This window comes from Etheostoma spectabile, chromosome 10, assembly GCF_008692095.1.
Source record: "Etheostoma spectabile isolate EspeVRDwgs_2016 chromosome 10, UIUC_Espe_1.0, whole genome shotgun sequence".
In the NCBI taxonomy this organism is placed as follows: domain Eukaryota; kingdom Metazoa; phylum Chordata; class Actinopteri; order Perciformes; family Percidae; genus Etheostoma; species Etheostoma spectabile.
Window position 1 is genome coordinate 20,486,816 of NC_045742.1, and position 18,384 is coordinate 20,505,199.

At 43.3% G+C, this 18,384-nt stretch overlaps 2 protein-coding genes across 8 annotated transcripts in view; both read left to right on the plus strand.

Annotated features, from left to right (window-relative positions):
* The first annotated feature begins 213 nt into the window (after window positions 1-213).
* On the plus strand, window positions 214-8,229 carry znf711 (zinc finger protein 711). 6 transcript variants are annotated; one of them, XM_032527639.1, is made up of 9 exons: window positions 220-524; window positions 1,624-1,703; window positions 1,817-1,915; window positions 2,312-2,653; window positions 2,705-3,202; window positions 3,313-3,459; window positions 4,670-4,909; window positions 5,081-5,251; window positions 5,351-8,229. In XM_032527639.1, exons 3-9 carry the CDS (start codon window positions 1,837-1,839, stop codon window positions 6,529-6,531), a joined length of 2,658 nt encoding a protein of 885 aa, XP_032383530.1. In that variant the 5' UTR covers window positions 220-524; window positions 1,624-1,703; window positions 1,817-1,836; the 3' UTR covers window positions 6,532-8,229. The 6 variants fall into 6 exon arrangements, with proteins under 6 accessions (XP_032383528.1, XP_032383530.1, XP_032383527.1 ...); XM_032527637.1 differs by having other exon boundaries at window positions 214-524; window positions 2,312-3,202; window positions 3,316-3,459; XM_032527636.1 differs by having other exon boundaries at window positions 2,312-3,202.
* A 3,988-nt stretch (window positions 8,230-12,217) lies between these two features.
* The window catches only part of kctd12b (potassium channel tetramerisation domain containing 12b), a 31,616-nt gene continuing 25,449 nt past the window's right edge, over window positions 12,218-18,384 (plus strand). For both annotated transcript variants that reach the window (XM_032527936.1, XM_032527935.1), the window contains exon 1: window positions 12,218-13,780. In XM_032527936.1, the coding sequence (XP_032383827.1) occupies window positions 12,937-13,780 (844 nt within the window). In that variant the 5' untranslated portion in view covers window positions 12,218-12,936. The remainder of the gene's footprint in view (window positions 13,781-18,384) is intronic.

The following is an 18,384-nucleotide window of genomic DNA, read 5'->3' on the forward strand; positions in this document are numbered from 1 at the left end:
TACAATCCATCCGCAGCACAGGCAATAGCAGCAGCGGTACCGTAAGCATGCATCTCCCGGATATTTCCTGTGTGCAGGACCAACAGCCTCACAAATGAGTGCTCGACGCTACACACCCCTTGTGACAAAATGGCCCACAGGCCTCATTTGCGCATACAAAGTCTGAGCGCATTCCACAACCACATTAAAATTATTTCTTGATAGGGTAACGTTTAAATTGTGTTTTATAACCGTGTGTAGATATGTTGCTATTACAAGGATATCTGTGTTAATGTAACTCTGCTCTCTTATGCATGACGCAAATAGTAAGGGATCAGCGGTAAACGAGGCCACGCATTGTCTGCCCCCCGCCCTCCCTCTGCTTGTCAGGAAGCAAGCTGATTGGCCGAGGCCTAGCAAAGGGTGCCTGGGGATCCAAAACTGCAGGCCGCACTTAGCTTACCGTCAAAAATAAACCAAAACAATAACAGACAAAACTGAGAAGGGGGAGAAACACCGATAGAGTCAGAAGACGACGCTATCAGGTAAAATTATTTTGAATCTGTTAGAAGGGCATGTGGAATACGACACAAGGGCCCTGTCGGACGTAGCGGGCCCCTTTCAGCCTTTTCGAAAACAACATGGAAGATAGTGCGGCACAAGCTGCTTCACCTAGCTTAGCAAGCTAGCTAGCCGATCTGACGGCCGTCGTCGCGCAGTTAGAGCGACATGCAAAAAAAGGAATCGTATAGGGCAGATTGATTTGTTGCTTATGCTAATGACTCTATGCATAGTATAACGTTGTGTTATGTTGAGACTTAAATGGTCAAATAAAATAGGTTGTTGCATTCCTTGACTTAGCCATTATGCTAATATAAAATGGCGCTCTGAGGACCAGCCCTAGCTTGCGTGCTAGTTAGCTCTGGTAGGTGGAGGGCGGTAGCCGCCCTAATAAGTATTGCATAACGTCTGCGGTACTTTCGTTGGTGGCCATAAACTCGGAAGCGTGTGCATTTTTGTGCAATATTTTTAAAACCACAATTGCAGTAGCACCGTGCTAGTTTTATTCAAAATGATACGTTATCCATGAAAATCAGGGACCCATAACTTCACTACAAATCATTGCAGCCTTTCCATATTGGACTTATTTAAACCGTCATGTGACGACAATGCATTTTCCTCTCGCAAAAACAAGCAGGACTCATCTTTCAAGAGCAATTAGAGCCGCTGCCTGTTAGCTCGTCCTCCTTCTCACTGAGCGGACAGCCTTTTGTCTTAGCTGGGCTGCAACCATCATGCTCAACCAGCTCCAGGTGTAGCTACATGTCCTCAGGTTGAAGCTGCCTGTAGTACTCTTGATAAGCAATGGATGGAGCCAGTGGTCAACAACACAACTGCCCTCCTCCTCAGTGGCAGGCATCAGACAGCAGTTTTTCTGCCTTGTGTTTTAAAGTTATTTATACAGAGGCCATTATATGCGGCAGCACCAGTACCCTCATTATAACCCCGAATCCATGTAGAAATATGTTGTGATGAATTCCTTTATAACACTTAAACTACACTTAACTAACTCATTACCTATTTTCTGTTCTCATCTATTATGAGCAATGCCTGGGAATACCAATTATTTTTTGTCTTTGTCAGGGATTAATTACTTTGATGGAAGGTAGTCCATCAAATACCCCATTGGTTGTATTCTAAGGGTTTTTTCATCAAATGTGAAGGTATGTATTGAATACTAGTGTGGCATTGTTAGGTGCTTTCACTTTCAATTTTAGTAATGCAAACTAACGAAGTGCAAGAAAACAGCTAACACAGTGTACACTGTAATTTTCAGTCTTTTTTCTGAGTAAAGACATGGATCAAGGAGGAGGGGTGTTGGAGCTCCACACTCAGGAGCTGAAGATGCCCCATGCTATGATCATGCAAGATTTTGGTAGGTGGCCAAGTAGGATAAGGTGACAACTAATAATTTCAACATGAAACATGTAATCCAAGACACATTACCCCACAAGTAGAAAAAATTAAAGGTATTATCCATACACTTTCTAATCAGGTTGATTGTGTCACACATTTTAGTTTAAAGTGCAAATGCTATTCAGCTTCATCACCTACCTAAATAATAAAGTCACAGTAACATTTCATGGTCAGTCTTACATTTTCACAGCATGCCAACAACAAGAAGGCAATATTCCTTCACAAACGTCATAAGCTACTTTGATATATTCACTGTAGCTTGAATGTGTAAGAAACTGTGGGTTGTAGCTTTAATTGTCATTTTGTTGTTTAAAACTCTTTGCTATGCACCCCTCTCTGTGTCTTGTGTTTACAGTTGCAGGTATGGGGGGTCTGGCTCACATTGACGGGGAGCACATTGTGGTGTCTGTGCCCGAGGGTATGCTTCTTTCTGATGTGATGACGGACGAGGGCATCCTCCTGGAGCATGAACTTGAGGTGGAAGGCCTAGAAACTCAGGTGGTTCAAAGCCTGGAGACGGAGGTGGTTGAAGAACTGGAGACAGAAGTGGTGGAGAGCTTAGATGCAGATGTTGAGGGCTTGGAGGCCGAAGTGGTTGAAGGGCTACAGACGCATGTGGTAGAGCTGGAGGCTCAGGTTGTCGAGGACCTAGAGGGTGAGGTGGAAGTAGAGGGTCTGGAGGCGCACGTGGTAGAGGGCCTGGAAACTGAAGTAGATGTTGAAGGCCTGGAAGCTCACGTTGTTGAAGGCCTTGAGGAAGAGGTGGAAGTGGAGGGTTTAGAAGCTGAGGTTGTTGAAGGCCTGGAGGTTGACGTCGAAAGTCTGCAATCTCAAGGGGTAGAAGCCCATGAAATTACCACTGAAGACATGGTGTCCTCAGAACACAGTGTGATCATGCCTGAGAATATTCTGGGCACAGAGGTTGCTATAGAGGAAGATCTGGACCCCCATCACCATCATCACCATCATCACCATCATCACCATCATCATGTCCTAACCTCAGACCTCATTCAGGACTCAAACCACCACCATGATCACATATCAGACCAGGTGTTTGTGGCAGAGCTTCTGTCTGAGCACCAGGACAACACTCTGGACCACCAGCTTGTGTCAGAAGGCTTGATGGTGACAGAAGCCAGCTCCGAGACCATAATCCACGAACAGATGCCAGCTGAGGATGTTCCCCTGCAGACAGATGAGGATGATGATGCAAGAAGCAGCTCTGAGGATTACCTTATGATCTCCTGTAAGACAGCTTGCCTTATCATTATGCCATTTAAACATTGTATTATTATGCAGTGCTATGTTTTTATTATTGCTATGTTTTGATAACTAAGGCTATTTGTCTTACTGTAGTAGATGAGGTCGGAGAGAAGCTGGACATAGGAGACACTCCCCTGGAGATCAGCACTGAGGTAATGGAAGACAAGGAATCTAAAGAGGAGGACGGCACTGAGGTCATCAAAGTCTACATTTTCAAAGCTGAAGCAGATGATGATTTAGGCAAGTGACTTTAAACGTAATCAATCAACAATACAAGAAGATTCTTATGTGTTAAACTGAATGTAGATCATGTCTTTGGTTAAAGCTAAAGTGCGTAGTTTCTGTCGCCCCCATAAGGAATTCTAAGTAACGACAACAACACTTTCTGCACTTCCACATGACTCAAGCCTTTGGTGATCACGCACTGCGCCCAACCCCTCTTCTACGCAGTTGCTTGTAGCACATCATTTAGGTTGAGTAAATTACATAGCAATAATTCCTACGCCTAATACATTACAAAACCCATAACTAAACTGTTTAGGAGCAGTAAGGCCGTCTTCACACTGGCTGTGTTGTACACGCGTGGCATTTCTGTTGCGTAGCACACCAGAAACGTTTCTGACACAACGTTGCTGTTGCTAGGTGACGTACAGGGAGGGCTATTTCAGGACATAGCGCGACAGATTCTAACTCTGAAAAATGAGTAAACAAAAATACATAGGCTACTGATTTGATTAAAGCAAGACAATGTTGGCAGTATTGACCGCAAAATAGGTTACAGAGTATTTTCTGTATGACAGAACAAAATACATTTATATCTGCATTTATGTCAAACCTTAGAGACTTTCAAACTTTAAAATGTAATTTATTAATATGTATTTGGGTTTAAGTGACATATAAACATCTTTCCCTATTCTGTTTTTCCTGGAAATGCTTCCAACACTCTCACGTGTAGCATGAAAAATAGGCGTTAGTGGCGTTCTCACGCGACGCATCCAACCTAAGGCAACATCCGTGTCTGACCTTAGTTCCTTTTTCTTTTTTCAGCGCTCTACAAATTCTTTTGGGGATTTTAATCCTGCTGCTGAATGTGTAGGTCTTTTCTTAGCCGTACAATCACTGAATGAAACATTTTGTGGGCGCTTCTTTGGGTTTTCAGCCATGCCTTTACCTGTTGCAGCAGTTCTCTTCATCCCCAAAGCTGAACACTGCTATTGTCCTTTTTCAGCAGTGATATAAAACACATCACTGAAGCTGCTGCGTGCGAAAGTCGCCGGACTACACTATTTTGTAAACAGCCATACTGAGAAATACAGAGAGTGTTTTGTTGAGCTGATAGGCTTTAGCTTTGTATCAACTCATTTACAATGACTTCAATGTAACACATGTTCATTAATATAAAATAGTCACCCACTATAGCTTTAATTTGTAAATTTGTACCTCTTTCTAGGCGGAACAGAGGTAATAACAGAGGATGATTACCAAAATGGCCATCCTGACCTGGAAGCTGCATCATCTGGCAGACTGGGAGTTGGACGTGACAAGATGGTCTACATGGCGGTCAAGAACCATCCAAAAGAAGAAGATGATGATGAGGATGACAGTGATGAGGATGACGATGATGACATCAGTATGTTCCCTTGTGAAACAGCTTTTAGTCCATTTTGTCAGACAGGTTCTGTGGCTGTAAGTAAGTAGAATGTGTCAACCTTCAGTCTTTTACTGTTGAAAGGAGTTCAGTAAGAGGAGGCTGCTGTACATCAGCATTCTTTTTAGATGGCTTACTCAACAACAAAGCACATTTTTATTAAAAGGGTTTTCTATCCTGTTAATAATAATAATATCTAAACTGTTTGTGCAGGTAATACCATTGATCAGGTGAAGAATGGAGCAGCTACACCATTTCTGCAAATCCGAGAGGGGCTGGGTGCAAACCGTGTCCTCAAACCCAAAGCTAAGAAAAAGAAGAAAGGAGAGATACGACAATGTCAGACTGGTATGCATAGCATACAATTCTGGGATCATGAGATTTGTATGATTTAATAATATGCATCTAACACTTTTACATTGTCGTTAACAGTGTTTCAGGTTGCACTTTATTTTCAACCATCTCTTCAACCATTTCTTTCAGCTGTTATCATTGGACCAGATGGCATGCCTTTGACTGTCTACCCCTGCCACATATGTGGAAAGAAGTTTCGCTCAAGAGGCTTCCTCAAATGTCACATGAAGAACCACCCAGACCACCTGCTTAAGAAGAAGTACCAGTGTACAGACTGTGACTTTACCACCAACAAGAAGGTGAGTTTCCACAACCACTTGGAGAGTCACAAGCTGCTGAGTCACAACAATGAGCGCTCTCCAGAATACAGTGAGTATGCGCGGCGCTACCATGAGTCCAGCCCCTTGGGCTCTGACAAGCTCATTGTCAAGGACCGGGAGCCCAAACTGCATCACTGCAAGTACTGCGATTACGAGACAGCTGAACAGGGCCTGCTCAACCGTCACCTGCTGGCTGTGCACAGTAAGAACTTTGCACATGTGTGTGTCGAGTGCGCCAAAGGCTTCCGCCACCCGTCAGAGCTGAAGAAACATATGCGGACCCACACAGGTGAGAAGCCCTACCACTGCCCGCACTGCGAGTTCCGCTGTGCAGATCAGTCCAACCTAAAGACTCACATCAAGAGCAAGCATGGCGCAGATCTGCCTTTCAAGTGCAGCCACTGTCCCCAAGCTTACGCTGATGCACGGGAACTCCAGCGCCATATAGAGATGGTGCAGGGCCACAAGACTCACCAGTGCCCGCACTGTGAGCATAAGAGCACCAACTCCAGTGACCTGAAACGGCACATTATCTCTGTTCACACCAAGGACTTCCCCCATCAGTGTGACGTGTGTGAGAAAGGCTTTCACAGGCCCTCAGAGTTGAAAAAACATGCGGAGACACACAAGGGCAACAAGGTGCACCAGTGCCGACATTGTAACTTCAACGCTCCCGACACCTTCACTTTGAGTCGCCATATCCTGTCCTTGCATACGAAGGACCTCCCCTTTAAGTGCAAGCGCTGCCGGCGAGGCTATCGGCAGCCTGCTGAGCTGAAGAAGCACATGAAGACACACAGTGGTAGAAAGGTTTATCAGTGCCAGTATTGTGAGTATAACAGTACGGACGCTTCTGGCTTCAAACGACATGTGATCTCTATTCACACCAAGGACTACCCTCACCGCTGCGACTACTGCACCAAGGGCTTTAGGAGGCCTTCGGAGAAGAGCCAGCACATAGCCAGGCATCACAAAGACATGTTGATGTAATGTCATTGCGCACACACAAACACACTCCTCTTTCCCAAGTCACACACCGAGTCACACGCCCAGAGATCATTTTAGTGTATTAACAAAGAAATGGCGGCTGTATGCTGTTGATGAAGACGACAACATTATAATTGCCGTTCTGTTTGTAATGGGTGTAAACCTCTTCCCCCTGGGGTAATGCAAGAACACATTTTAGATGGGGGTGAAGTCTAAAAAAGACATTGTGTACACTGAGTGGGACAGCTGTAAATTGTGTTTTGTTTTGTTGCAGAAAATCACATATGAACATATATTCAGGGTCTCAAATGTCTATATTTTTATACCCACTCAGCTAAAATGCTGCAAGATGACTGTGTCCTGTAAATCAGCAAGTGGTGCTTTGTGAACGTCATGCCAGTTCTTCAGATGATTTGGAATGAGTACTGGAGAGGTTTGCCTCCATAGTACCAACTAGTATCTCTTTTCCTTAATAACCAACTTTTACACTGACATTTGTGTCCGATGCCATGTTGTTATTAAGGGGCAGGGCCATTCATGAGTACATAAATGGTTTTGAGTGATGATGTCACACTCTACGCACCTTAAAAGATATTTCATTAAATCTAACATTTGAACTTCCATCATTTTGGATTTCCCTCCCAAGCCTGAACACTTGGAGTTCCATTAAATCAATCATGTATAATATAGGCTATATTCTGTTAAATATGTCTTAAAAGTTGAATCAGAAATGTTGTGTTCTGATCAGCGGTGTCTCACAAGGAGGTGAAATGGTGCAGTTGGTATATTAGTAGAGTATTCCATTGGTGTACACAACCCAATTCTGACACATAAATCTGCTTTTATATTCGCTATGATGGTTACAATATTTCACAGGTGTATTAGTATATGAAGTTGACAGATGGTTGGCTTCACCTTCAACCCCTAAATCGGTTAGATCTGACTGCCACTTGCCACTGCAAGTTGCGTATGTGTGATGTTACTTGTGACACAGATGTGCTCCCTCAGCTAACCATATGATTTCAATCATGCCTTACATCTGTTGGACTTTTTAAGCACTGATGAACACAGCTAATCAGAAAATAAGTGATTTTTAACTCTCAAACATGCTGTATCAATATCATTCTCTCAGAGATTGTGTTTGAGTCAGTAGAAAGCACCTTAATAACTTTTGTATTTTAATTACGTATATGTATATAGATATATTCATGTATCTATATATGTATATATAATATATATAAATCAAACTCTAGATAATAAACAGTTGCAGAGCTTTGTGAGTTGGTAAAGGTAAAAATTATTTTGAGTGTTATCTCTAGCAAATGAGCACGAGTCATTACTGCATCAAAATGGAATTGTCATTGAATGTGGTGGGTGAAACCATTTATTGTTTTGTTCTATGGATAAGTGATTTGGTTTTGTGTTTTGTTTGTGCTCACTAACAAGTTTCCCGAACCCTCGTCCTTCAGCCCTAAATAATCCCAATAACCCAATCCCAAACATGAGATTATTCCCGTGAAGTCAGTGGTCATCATATTGGCATTAGTCTTTAAAGTATGCACATATGCTGTCTCCATGAAATTAATTGTGGTATATATTAAAAATCCCCGCATTTCGTGTACCCTAGTCGATATTTTCTTTCAGTCTGATTGTGGATAAACTACTGGTGGGGAAGAACCAAAATAAACAATTATCTTTTTATGCTTTTTGTCCTTTCTGTCCTGCAAACAGACATCTTAAAGACCATGTCAGCAGTTTATCGTTTGCTTCATGCTCCTTCTGTAGATCAGTGAAGTTGTCTGGGCTAGGGCATATAAAAATAGTCCTTTCAATCATCCTGTTTGGCAATTTGAAACGTGCTTTATCCAGAAACTGCTTCAGCAAGTCAGTTTCATTTTGTAAATCTGTCCTTTGCTGTCTGCGTTTTTAGATTTAGCTGTCAGTTCATTCGTTTTAAGTTAACAGTCCAGACGTGTTGGGTTTGGACAAGTTAAGTCAACCATTGGATAGTGATTAAATACGCCAGTAAGCCTCAATAACTGCAGTTCCAGCGGCCAACAAGCCATTCGGTTAGTAAAAGGGAATTAAAAGTTTCACTTGATCACCAGCTCATCATCCTTGGACACATCTGTGCAGAGATGTAGAATTGAGTGTGTGAGGGGAGAGTTGTACTGCCCAATCTTGATACTATCCAGTAGACAGAATAATCTTCCACATCAGTTGGCAAAGAGTGACATTGATACAAAAGTCTTAAAGCTCCAGACCTGAAACTAAAGCCTTGCAAAGTTTTACACTTTGATTTGAGCCCTTTTTTTCCAGACAGCCAGCTCCAGCCAAGTAACAGGCACATAAGTGAGTTCCAGCAGTTAGGAAGTCAGCGTACCAGCTCTGGATAGGAACTCATCAGTCGTAACTTATCATTGTTGATGTCTAGGATACAAGGTTTTTTGTTCATTAAATTAGAAAAAAATGTGATTGGTTGAAGGACAGTTTAATTGTGCCTAGATGCGAGATGGAGGTAAAAATAAGAAAAGCATGCGTTACATTAACAATGGCCCCCATCTATTCAAGTGTCCCTGTAACTCACCAGAGAAAGACATCACTCAATAAAGGACCATAAAACTGGAACAGCTTAATAAAACTCAGCGGTCATTAAATTTGATTATTCACACCTTTGCTTTTCCTACTGTGACATGCAAAATGCGTGTTGTGAAAAAAGCCTAAATATACACACATCGCATGCGGAGGTATTTTTGAAAAAACAGCATTGATAAAAAGAGTAACCCCTGCATACTGACTCCAAACCTCACATTTATCAACATTTGACCCATGACTAAGATTTGATTACGATCACAACATTGTCCATTTAAATGAGGGTGTGGTTTTGTGTTGTGATCAGTTTCAGTAATGTATTAAGGCTACTTCACATTCAATTAACTAACTCCAGAATTGGTATTCCAAGAAGGGGAAGATCAGTAAGAGAGATGGTGATGAATATGGAACCACATTTGTCAAAGTTGTGTATATTTAATAGGGATGATATGATTGGTTTGGGAGTAACCTTAGAGAAGAAGGAAACAAACAATGATTGATTCAATGATTTTGGGTGGAACCATAGAATTAGAGCACTGACTAAGTCAGAAAAAAAGTGGAGTAAAATGATTTGATTACAAAGTTTATACCAATTGAATTTGTCGCTCACGTCCACTCCGTCTCATTAAATCAAATAAACAACTGCATCTTTTTCCTCTACACTGAGACTCGTGAGGGATTTGACTCTTTTAACGCACTAAAACTGCATGTGTTGCTCAGATGTGTTGCAGTCGTGTCTTGTTTTGCTTCCATGTCACCCGTCTTGAAAGATGTATGATGCCTCATACTGAGGGAAATGAGCCTGTGCAGATGGATTTAAATGGGCACCGCGAACCCCTGATAGATGCAACAGCCTGTTCATTTTTTTGTTGATCCCACAGAATATCTCATAAATCACTTACTGGTGCAGCTGTCAGCAGAAACCACTGAAAACTCGGATATCAATTTGCAGACATGTTCATAAAATTCCTCCCTTAGTAACTTTCTCACTGCATTATCCAAGAATTTGGTATGAGTGTGTTCGGTTGTTTCTATCTGAATACACGTGATTAAGCAACTGCAGTGGCAGTAAATACAATTTCCTATTTATTTTCTGAGCGTGCTGAAACACTGTCTCTCTCCCAAGGATTTTCTTTGCCTATTTTGAATCAGCAGAGCATCAACCGCACACACCTAACAGCCCCTGAAGGCCATCACTGTGATGAGAATTGACAGACATGCAGAGATAATCCAGCCATTGCAGAAGGTCAGACTAATTCATCGATGAGCTATTGTCTGGATGGGATTCAAGTGATGAAACTGCCAGTAAAAACATCCATGGCCAGATGCTGATGTGCAGGGAGTCAGCAAGTGAAAAGATTTATTACACACATATTTCATTAACTTAATCATTTTCCATCAGTGGCATGGGTTAATAGTTGAAAATAATACCAAATATTTTGATATGGTTTTGCATCAGAGCGCATAACTTGGGATATATTTGTGTTGGACTGCATAAGACTCTGGTGTTACACAACATATTGCTCTGGTATATTTCAGTGAAGGGACGAGCAAATGGAGCTGGGGACTGTGTCATTAACTCGTCTCATTGGCAGACAGTACTGCCATAGCCTATTACCTCCAGATCCTTCGGTAGCTCACATAACCAGAGTGTTCCGAGCCAGATTGTCAACGACGAGGCTGTAAGTGCTGCAGGCCAGCTGGAGACGACGGGGCCTTCAGGGAAATCAGTGCCAGAATGCTTGGAGACGGGCAAAACTGGCCTCCTGATCAGTCAGAGAAGGGACGGTGTGGTGGACTACACATAACTAGAGTGCTCAGCTCCCAATTGGTGCATTTACACTTTGACTATAGGATGTCAGGATGTGTCATCTGATGTAGTCCTCAATCTGAAAAATGATTTCCAAAAGTCAGTAAGTAAACCTTGAGTTTGGATTGTTTTGTCAAATTGCTGATTCAATGGTCAACAATGAACTCAACGATTAAATCTGAAAAGTGCCATGAATGGCATAATACCAGCTACTGAGTTTGCATGTCAACAGCTCCATCTCTATAACAACTGAGTCAAAATTGTCCACTCATGAAGACTGTGATACGGATGAAGTCTAAGGAAAAACCTAGTAGGTGGACCTTGAGTTGGAATTGTTTTGTCAAACCTTATTTCTGCAGCTCCACCAATTAAAGGTAAATGCTGTACTTGTGGAAGATGTTCTCAGTTGTTAGTAATAAACAGGTGGAAAAAAATATTAGGGTTACACCTTAGCTCCTTTTAACTCCTTAAGAAATCTAAACAGTGAGTTTATTAAAAAAATTACAAAACAGCAGAACAGCTCTACTTCACTAAAGATCCATTCTCAGTATATGTGCACTGGTGGTTTTACGTTTTCACATTACACTTGTCTGAGTTGAATATTGGACCACGGTTGGCTTCCAAACCCATTGTGAGGTCACAAATCATGCTTAATACACGTTTTAACCCCCCCCCCCCCCCCCCCCCCCCCCCCCCCCCCCCCCCCTGTGTGAAAACAGCCTTCTAGCCTAACTGCATTCACTAGATGTCACTGTTATCCCATCCTTCTGAGAGACACTGACTGCACTGATTACTGAGAGTGCTGCCAAAAATAAATACATACCCATTTCCAAGTCAGTGGCTGGGTTTTACTGAGACTCCAGCAAAATAAAAAGTGGGCAGTGTCATTATTTTTTTCTTATAGTTTACTGTTTATAAAATACAAAAACAGAAAGAGTGAGAGCATTGACAAAAACATGCATGAATGAATGTTGGGTTATACTGTGTCTTCCAATTTATTGTATAGGCTTATAAATGGAATGTATGAATAAATGCGTTATAGGGGAAAATCAAAAATGAGGCTCCTTTAAATGGATTACGTGGCCTCATGTATTTATAAGGTGCAACCATTTCAATTAGCCTAAACTTTCAGGATAATTGTCAGACTTTATTACCCATGCACCCATTAAGCAGATACAGTAACGGACCTGCCCATTTACACTGCTCTCGGAGGACAAGGGATTTTGACCTGGATCACAGCAGAGGCGCGTCACCGCGGGTGGGCGTGGCCAACCGCGTGAATAAAGCTGTATCCTCCGTTACGTCGCAGCAGAGTTACCGTCTGACACGAGAGAGGAGCAAAGGGACCGAACAGCTGAGCACCTCGTGAAGATTTGAACCACAAGTAATGGAAATCACGGAGGTGATTTTATGCACCCTCCTCGCCTCTCACTACTTCGGCACCATCCTCTTCTACTCGTGGCTTGTCGTCTGCGGGACACCCACAGAGCTCACCAACTATGGCTCACTTAATTAAAATTGGGCCACCTGATCCAGTTTGCGCCATGACAACCGACCAGAATTAGAGCGATAGAAGTCGTTATGGATAGATGTGCAAATAGTGCATTCCCTGCTCAGAGAAATGGTGTCAAAAGCAGAATTCCAATCTCAGGATATCGCATCTTTCTGCGCGTAAAGGACATGGACATAACGGCTTCTTTCAACGCTGCCTGAAATACTCTGCGCTATGTTGTAGTTATTATGGGAGAACGCAGTAGTTAGAGTAGAGGGTGTGCGAGACTGGTATGTTTCTGCTGGCTTTTTTGTGAGAGTGGCGACCAGCTTTTAGTGCGTGCATACCAATTGTGCGCACGGACTTGCAATCTTTGACTGACAACGGGCCTCACCAACCACTGCGAAAGGTTTCACTCAATATCCGTTTTCAACTCCTCTCATTTGAACTTCCACTACAACCGAGAATATTTTTAAAGCTGCACCCAATTGCACCTGTGAGGTAGGAGTAAGCCATGGCTTTGCCAGATAGTGGCATGTCTGGGGAGGAGGTACCCTTCCCAGAGATTGTAGAACTCAATGTGGGCGGCCAGGTCTACATAACCCGATATTCTACCCTCACAAGTGTGCCAGACTCCCTGCTGTGGGAGATGTTCAGTCGGAAGTCAGCCAAAGGACTGGCCAGGGACACCAAGGGTCGCTTCTTTGTGGACCGTGATGGTTTCCTGTTCCGTTACATCCTGGACTACATGCGAGACCAGCAGCTGGTTCTACCAGACCACTTCCCTGAGCGCGGGCGTCTACAGAGAGAGGCTGAGTTCTTCAACCTGCCAGAGCTAGTCAAACTGCTGGTGCCCAAAATCAGCAAGCAGAACTCGCTTGGCGACGAGGGATGTCAGAGCGACCCGGAGGACTCCTCACCTGGGATTGACATTGCCCCTAACCTCAGCTCCTTGGGTGCTGCCGCTGCTGCCTGTGCCAGCCTGGTCCCCGGTACCATGGATGGCAAACGCTCTGGGTTCATCACTATTGGCTACCGGGGCTCGTACACCCTGGGCCGGGACAGCCACACCGATGCCAAATTCCGGCGGGTGGCGCGGATCATGGTGTGTGGGAAGACCTCTCTGGCCAAAGAGGTGTTTGGTGAGACGCTGAACGAGAGCCGTGACCCCGACCGCCCCCCCGAGCGCTACACATCCCGCTACTATCTGAAGTTCACCTTTCTGGAGCAGGCTTTTGACAAGCTGGCTGATGCAGGCTTCCACATGGTGGCCTGTAATTCCACAGGAACCTGCGCCTTTGCCCATGAGCAGACGGACGACAAGATATGGACCAGCTACACTGAATATGTGTTCTACCGTGAGTGAGACTATCGACTTTGTTCCCCTGGTCCCCCATCCTATCTCCAAGTGCCCCCCCCTTCTCCAGCTTCCAGCCATCCTGTCCTTCTTTCTCTCTGACGGCTCCTGCACCAGTAGATGTACCGTAGATGTTGTGCCCCTCCGCCTATCTCAGCGGCCTCCACCTTTTATCCTATGAACAGTTACCCAGCTGCTGCTCCGACTCTTCATACCTTCTCTCAACCCCAGATCCATTCCCCTCATCCTCAGGTCCAGCTTTTGCCTTTGCTCCATCTAGTTGTAGTCCCCGGTCCTCAACCACAGCAGCCCCACAGCCTGTCCTGCAGAGACTGATACCTTCTATATACTATTTCCCTTTTGTACTCTATGTATTACATCTACCTTGGTAAAGCACAAAACTGTATCCAAGAGCTCATTTTGTTAAATAAGCGCCCCCGTGCGTCTATATGACTATTAAAGCAGTCACAAGGGCATAGGGGAAAGGGCTTCGAAGAGTGGCCGTGATGTACAACGCTAGACTTTGCCTGCTTACTCAAACAGATCGGACTCTCTCCTGCTCCTCTGAACTAAATTACCAAATAATTGGACATCTTATCAGCCTTGCGGGACGTGAGCAGCCCAAGCACAAGAAAGAAATGCAACCCAAAAAAAATCTAAATTCCTTCAGTTTTTTCTCAAATGTGTTGAGTACTTTGTGGTCGGTAGCGTGCCATACAGTAGTTTATCTGTTCAGTTGTTATGAATGAATCGGAGTTGGACAGGACATGGACAGTGGAAGGGGGGGGGATGCATTGAGCTTTTTATTTTGAAAGGGAGCAGTAGATCGTAGGTGCTTAGAGTTTCCTTTTCAAAATTGTGCTTGTTGTTTGGGAAATGAACAAGCAGCAGGGTTTTGATAAACAACGATGAAATCCCAAATATCAAGAGATCTCATTGACAGAAAGAAAAAAAAATGGTTGCCAGATGAGGTGTGTGTATTCATTGTGCAATGGAGCTTTAAGTGTTTTAATCACCCACGCTGGGAGGGCAGAGAAGATGAAGGTGTAACTCACTGCTCTATTTTTGTGCTTCTTTGACGTTTCTTTGCTCATTTACATTTTTACATTTTAGAGCATTATTAAAGTGAAGCGCTTCTTGGGACGAGCTTACATGATTACTTGTTGTTTCCCAAAAAAAGAAAACGGCAGTCACCTTAGGGGATCACGTTTTGAGTGTCCGGTACGCGGTTATGTCATTCTTAATACTCAGTTAGGTATTAGTTTAAGCTGTTGCATATTTGATGATAGTTCTCCCTTACTGAAAGTGAATACCCACAAGAAAGGCTAGGATTTCATGTAAAGCCAGCCACAGCTCAATGTTTTCTCACTACTGTGGTAAAGGCATTGCAAAGGCGTGTTCATAGCCAACGGGTATAACTTCAGTTATAAAGAAGCGAGTTAAGAAAGAGAGTCATTCCCAGATACAGCCTCAGGACACGTCTGCACATCATATACCTCAGACTAAAACACAAACTGAAGGCGCTTAAGATGAGGCTGATGACATAAAAATGCAGGCAACATTAGGAAAATGCCCCAAATGTAGAAGCTGTAACAAGATTATGATTAAGAAGTTGAATATAAAGTTTTAGTTGAGAAATAGCCATCGAAACAGTGTAGTGTAGGATTCCTCCTGAGCTAGATGGTGTCAGATTTTAGTTTTGGCAGAATGTCTGACAGTGACAATAAATGTATTCTGAGATGTCTAGAAACCGCAATGTTGTGTTTCAGTGTGATGAAGTGCTGTTGACATCTGAGTCATTATATTAGACCTGCTGCAGTGTGTTGCTGCAAGTGTAGACGACACTGAAATTATAGTGTTCAGCAAAAAGCGAAATTTATTTGTCAAATAAAAGATGTTTTCTTTCTATTCGGGTTGTATTTTCCATTCGTGACTAGATGTTTTCTCAGTATTGAATGACATTCAGAACAAGCCATGAGGAAAGTGGTACTTATTATTGTATTATATCTTATATTGCATACTGCAGTTACATTTTCAGTGCCAATACCACTCAGTCACAAGTAAACCAATTCCAATGTCCATCTCACCATTTCCCATTAAAGGGGAATGTCCTTGGACATAAACTCTACTTAAATTAAATGTTCAGAACTCCTAGCCTCAGGCACTATCTCCCCCATCCTCCCATCTGCTTTTCCACTTTTTCTCCTCATTTGTTTTCTCTTTTTTTCCCAGCCCCGTCTTTGAGTTGACCAGAAAACGGAGCCAGGACAAAAATGAGGACATGCATAACAGCCTCTTTTAAAGCAGCTTACAAAACCCTTATTTTGGTGACAATAATTGACCTAATTAATACTTACAGAAAAAAACTAAGAAGCAGATCAGGTCTAAAATACCAGACTGTGAAATACTGTAGCTGTTCACAAGATGAACGATGGTGTTTGTCTGCTGTAAAAAAAAAATTATTGAGCAAACCCACAGACAGAAAAGTGGTCAAAATGTACACTTGAACAACAGCCAGGGTTATGTTTATGGAGGTGAGGCAGTTTTATGACTGTTTTTAAAAAAAAAAAATTGATCAAGAGATGATCACATGCTTATTACCAAAGTATGAGACCTCCATACTTGATCTCATACTGGCCTAGTTATAAGCATGCCTGATGAGCTTCACAAAAACTGTTGAAAAATGTATGTGACTGTCATCCTGCGGAACAGATACTTTTTGTTGTTGTTGCGGTCTGGAATGCACGACAAATATCGCGCCTGCAGTGTCTCTTTAGCCCAGAACAAACACAGTCACACATGCATTCCTCAGTCGCTGTCCTCCAGCTCTCCCATGCAACTCGGGGGCGCCAAGGTCAGTCATTAGCACAAGCATGGAGAGACACGCCTTATGTGTGAAAGTTCCTAAACCTCTCTTCGCTCTTCACCTCCATGAGTCGCCTTGAGACTCAACATTCAACAGTAGATGTGTTGACACTCCGACATTGAACAGCAGCAACCGTGAGGTCCACAGCCTGTGATGAAATGCTGCTTGGGGTTTTTCTTTTCCTAATTTTTTTTAAAGTCTGTTGTGTAACTTGTGGCTGAAAAGTGTAGCACGCCTGTCTCGTGTGTGCCAAACAAGAAGCAGGTTTTATTCGTCTCACCATAGTGGTATGCTTGTTCTATCCAGAGTGTTACAATAAAGATATTTTACCATGAAAATCTGCTTCTCTGCCTTTTGGAGAAAAAAAAATCTAAATAGCAGGTTGCATCATTTGATCACCACCAGCACACAGTCTGCTGAATGAAATCATTTATTGTGTTTTATTTACGTCCTTGTTCACATAGTCAATACAATTTCCCAGTGAGCTTGTGCAATTCATTATTAAACTCTTGTCATAAATGTCCAAGGCACAAAACAATGCTCCCCGAGAGTGAAAGACTGCTCTCTCTACCTTGAGGCAGTGATTTGACCCATGTCATGTTCCCATGGTGCTATTGTCGCTGTAGGCGGCTCTACGTGGCAACATGCCTTGGCTCGGTCTGCTTTCCTAAGAATGATCCCCTTGTATCGTAGCCAGCTGGGTCATCGCTTCCCATATTTTGGAAAAAAGAAAGGAAGGGGAACAGGAAGGGATCGGAAAATGGGGCAATAAAGCAGAGACAGGGAGACGGATGACCTGGTAGCAGATTGGGAGAGTAATTCAACTTGGACTTGGTGTTCCCATCTTATCTCTCTTCCTGAGCAGCATGAAATGTCCTGTTATTCGGAGAGGTGCTGGACCGTCCTGACAAACAAAGCCCTCAATGGGCCGTGCTGTAACGTGTCCCCCTGTGTCCTGTCTGCTCCGTCAACACTCACAGAGAGATTCAGTTACACTGACAGATATAGATCCACAGGATTACAGTAGGTTGGGATCAATATGGATTCATAGTATGATTTAATCAAAAGAAAGGGGGAAAATTGATATTTTCAAACAGAAAAACAATAATTTGTCTTCCTTATATTAATGTGACTCATAAATGTGTCTGTGTCTTTTATCTGACTGTGACCCTCCCATACAGATGTTATCTGCATGCTGCTGTTTCCGTTTATTCAGAGTGTTCGGCTGCAACTATCTGTGGCTCGGCCTCGATGCCTTGTCTACTTTCAGATCTACGGTACATGCCAGTATGTTTTGGCTCTGTCATCTTTTTGTCCTGTTGTTTGTGCTTACGTGGATGTTTGGCAGACAGGCCGGATGAGTGTTTGGGAATCTGTGTTGGGTGGGTTGGCGCTGGGTTGGTATGGGGGGCCATGCCGAGGCAATGAACTAGGTGCACTCCCTGTCTCACAAAAAGCTGAGCATGCAGTTGGACTCTCTGAACACAGAGACACGCTGGCACAGAGGGACGGAAGTTGCTAGGTGAGATGTGCATCAACCCTCCCGTGTGAGGCTAATGACTCAGAGCTCTAAGGTTTTAGATCTAACTGGCCTCCTTCTTTTCACTCTTCTTTGTGATCAGTTAAGAAGGCATTAGCAGGCAAACAAGCCATTTGCCTCCCTCGTTCTCTCTTGACAGCAGTAAACAGTAGAAGTCCAAGCTAGTATAGAAAAGCCTCGTTGCTGCTAATTACCTGGG

Coding starts and splice junctions, on each gene's coding strand:
- znf711 (XM_032527636.1), top strand. CDS start 1,837: ATGGATCAAGGAGGAGGGGTGTTGGAGCTCCACACTCAGGAGCTGAAG. Junction 3,203..3,312: donor GGATTACCTTATGATCTCCT/GTAAGACAGCTT, acceptor GTCTTACTGTAG/TAGATGAGGTCGGAGAGAAG. Junction 3,460..4,669: donor TGAAGCAGATGATGATTTAG/GCAAGTGACTTT, acceptor ACCTCTTTCTAG/GCGGAACAGAGGTAATAACA.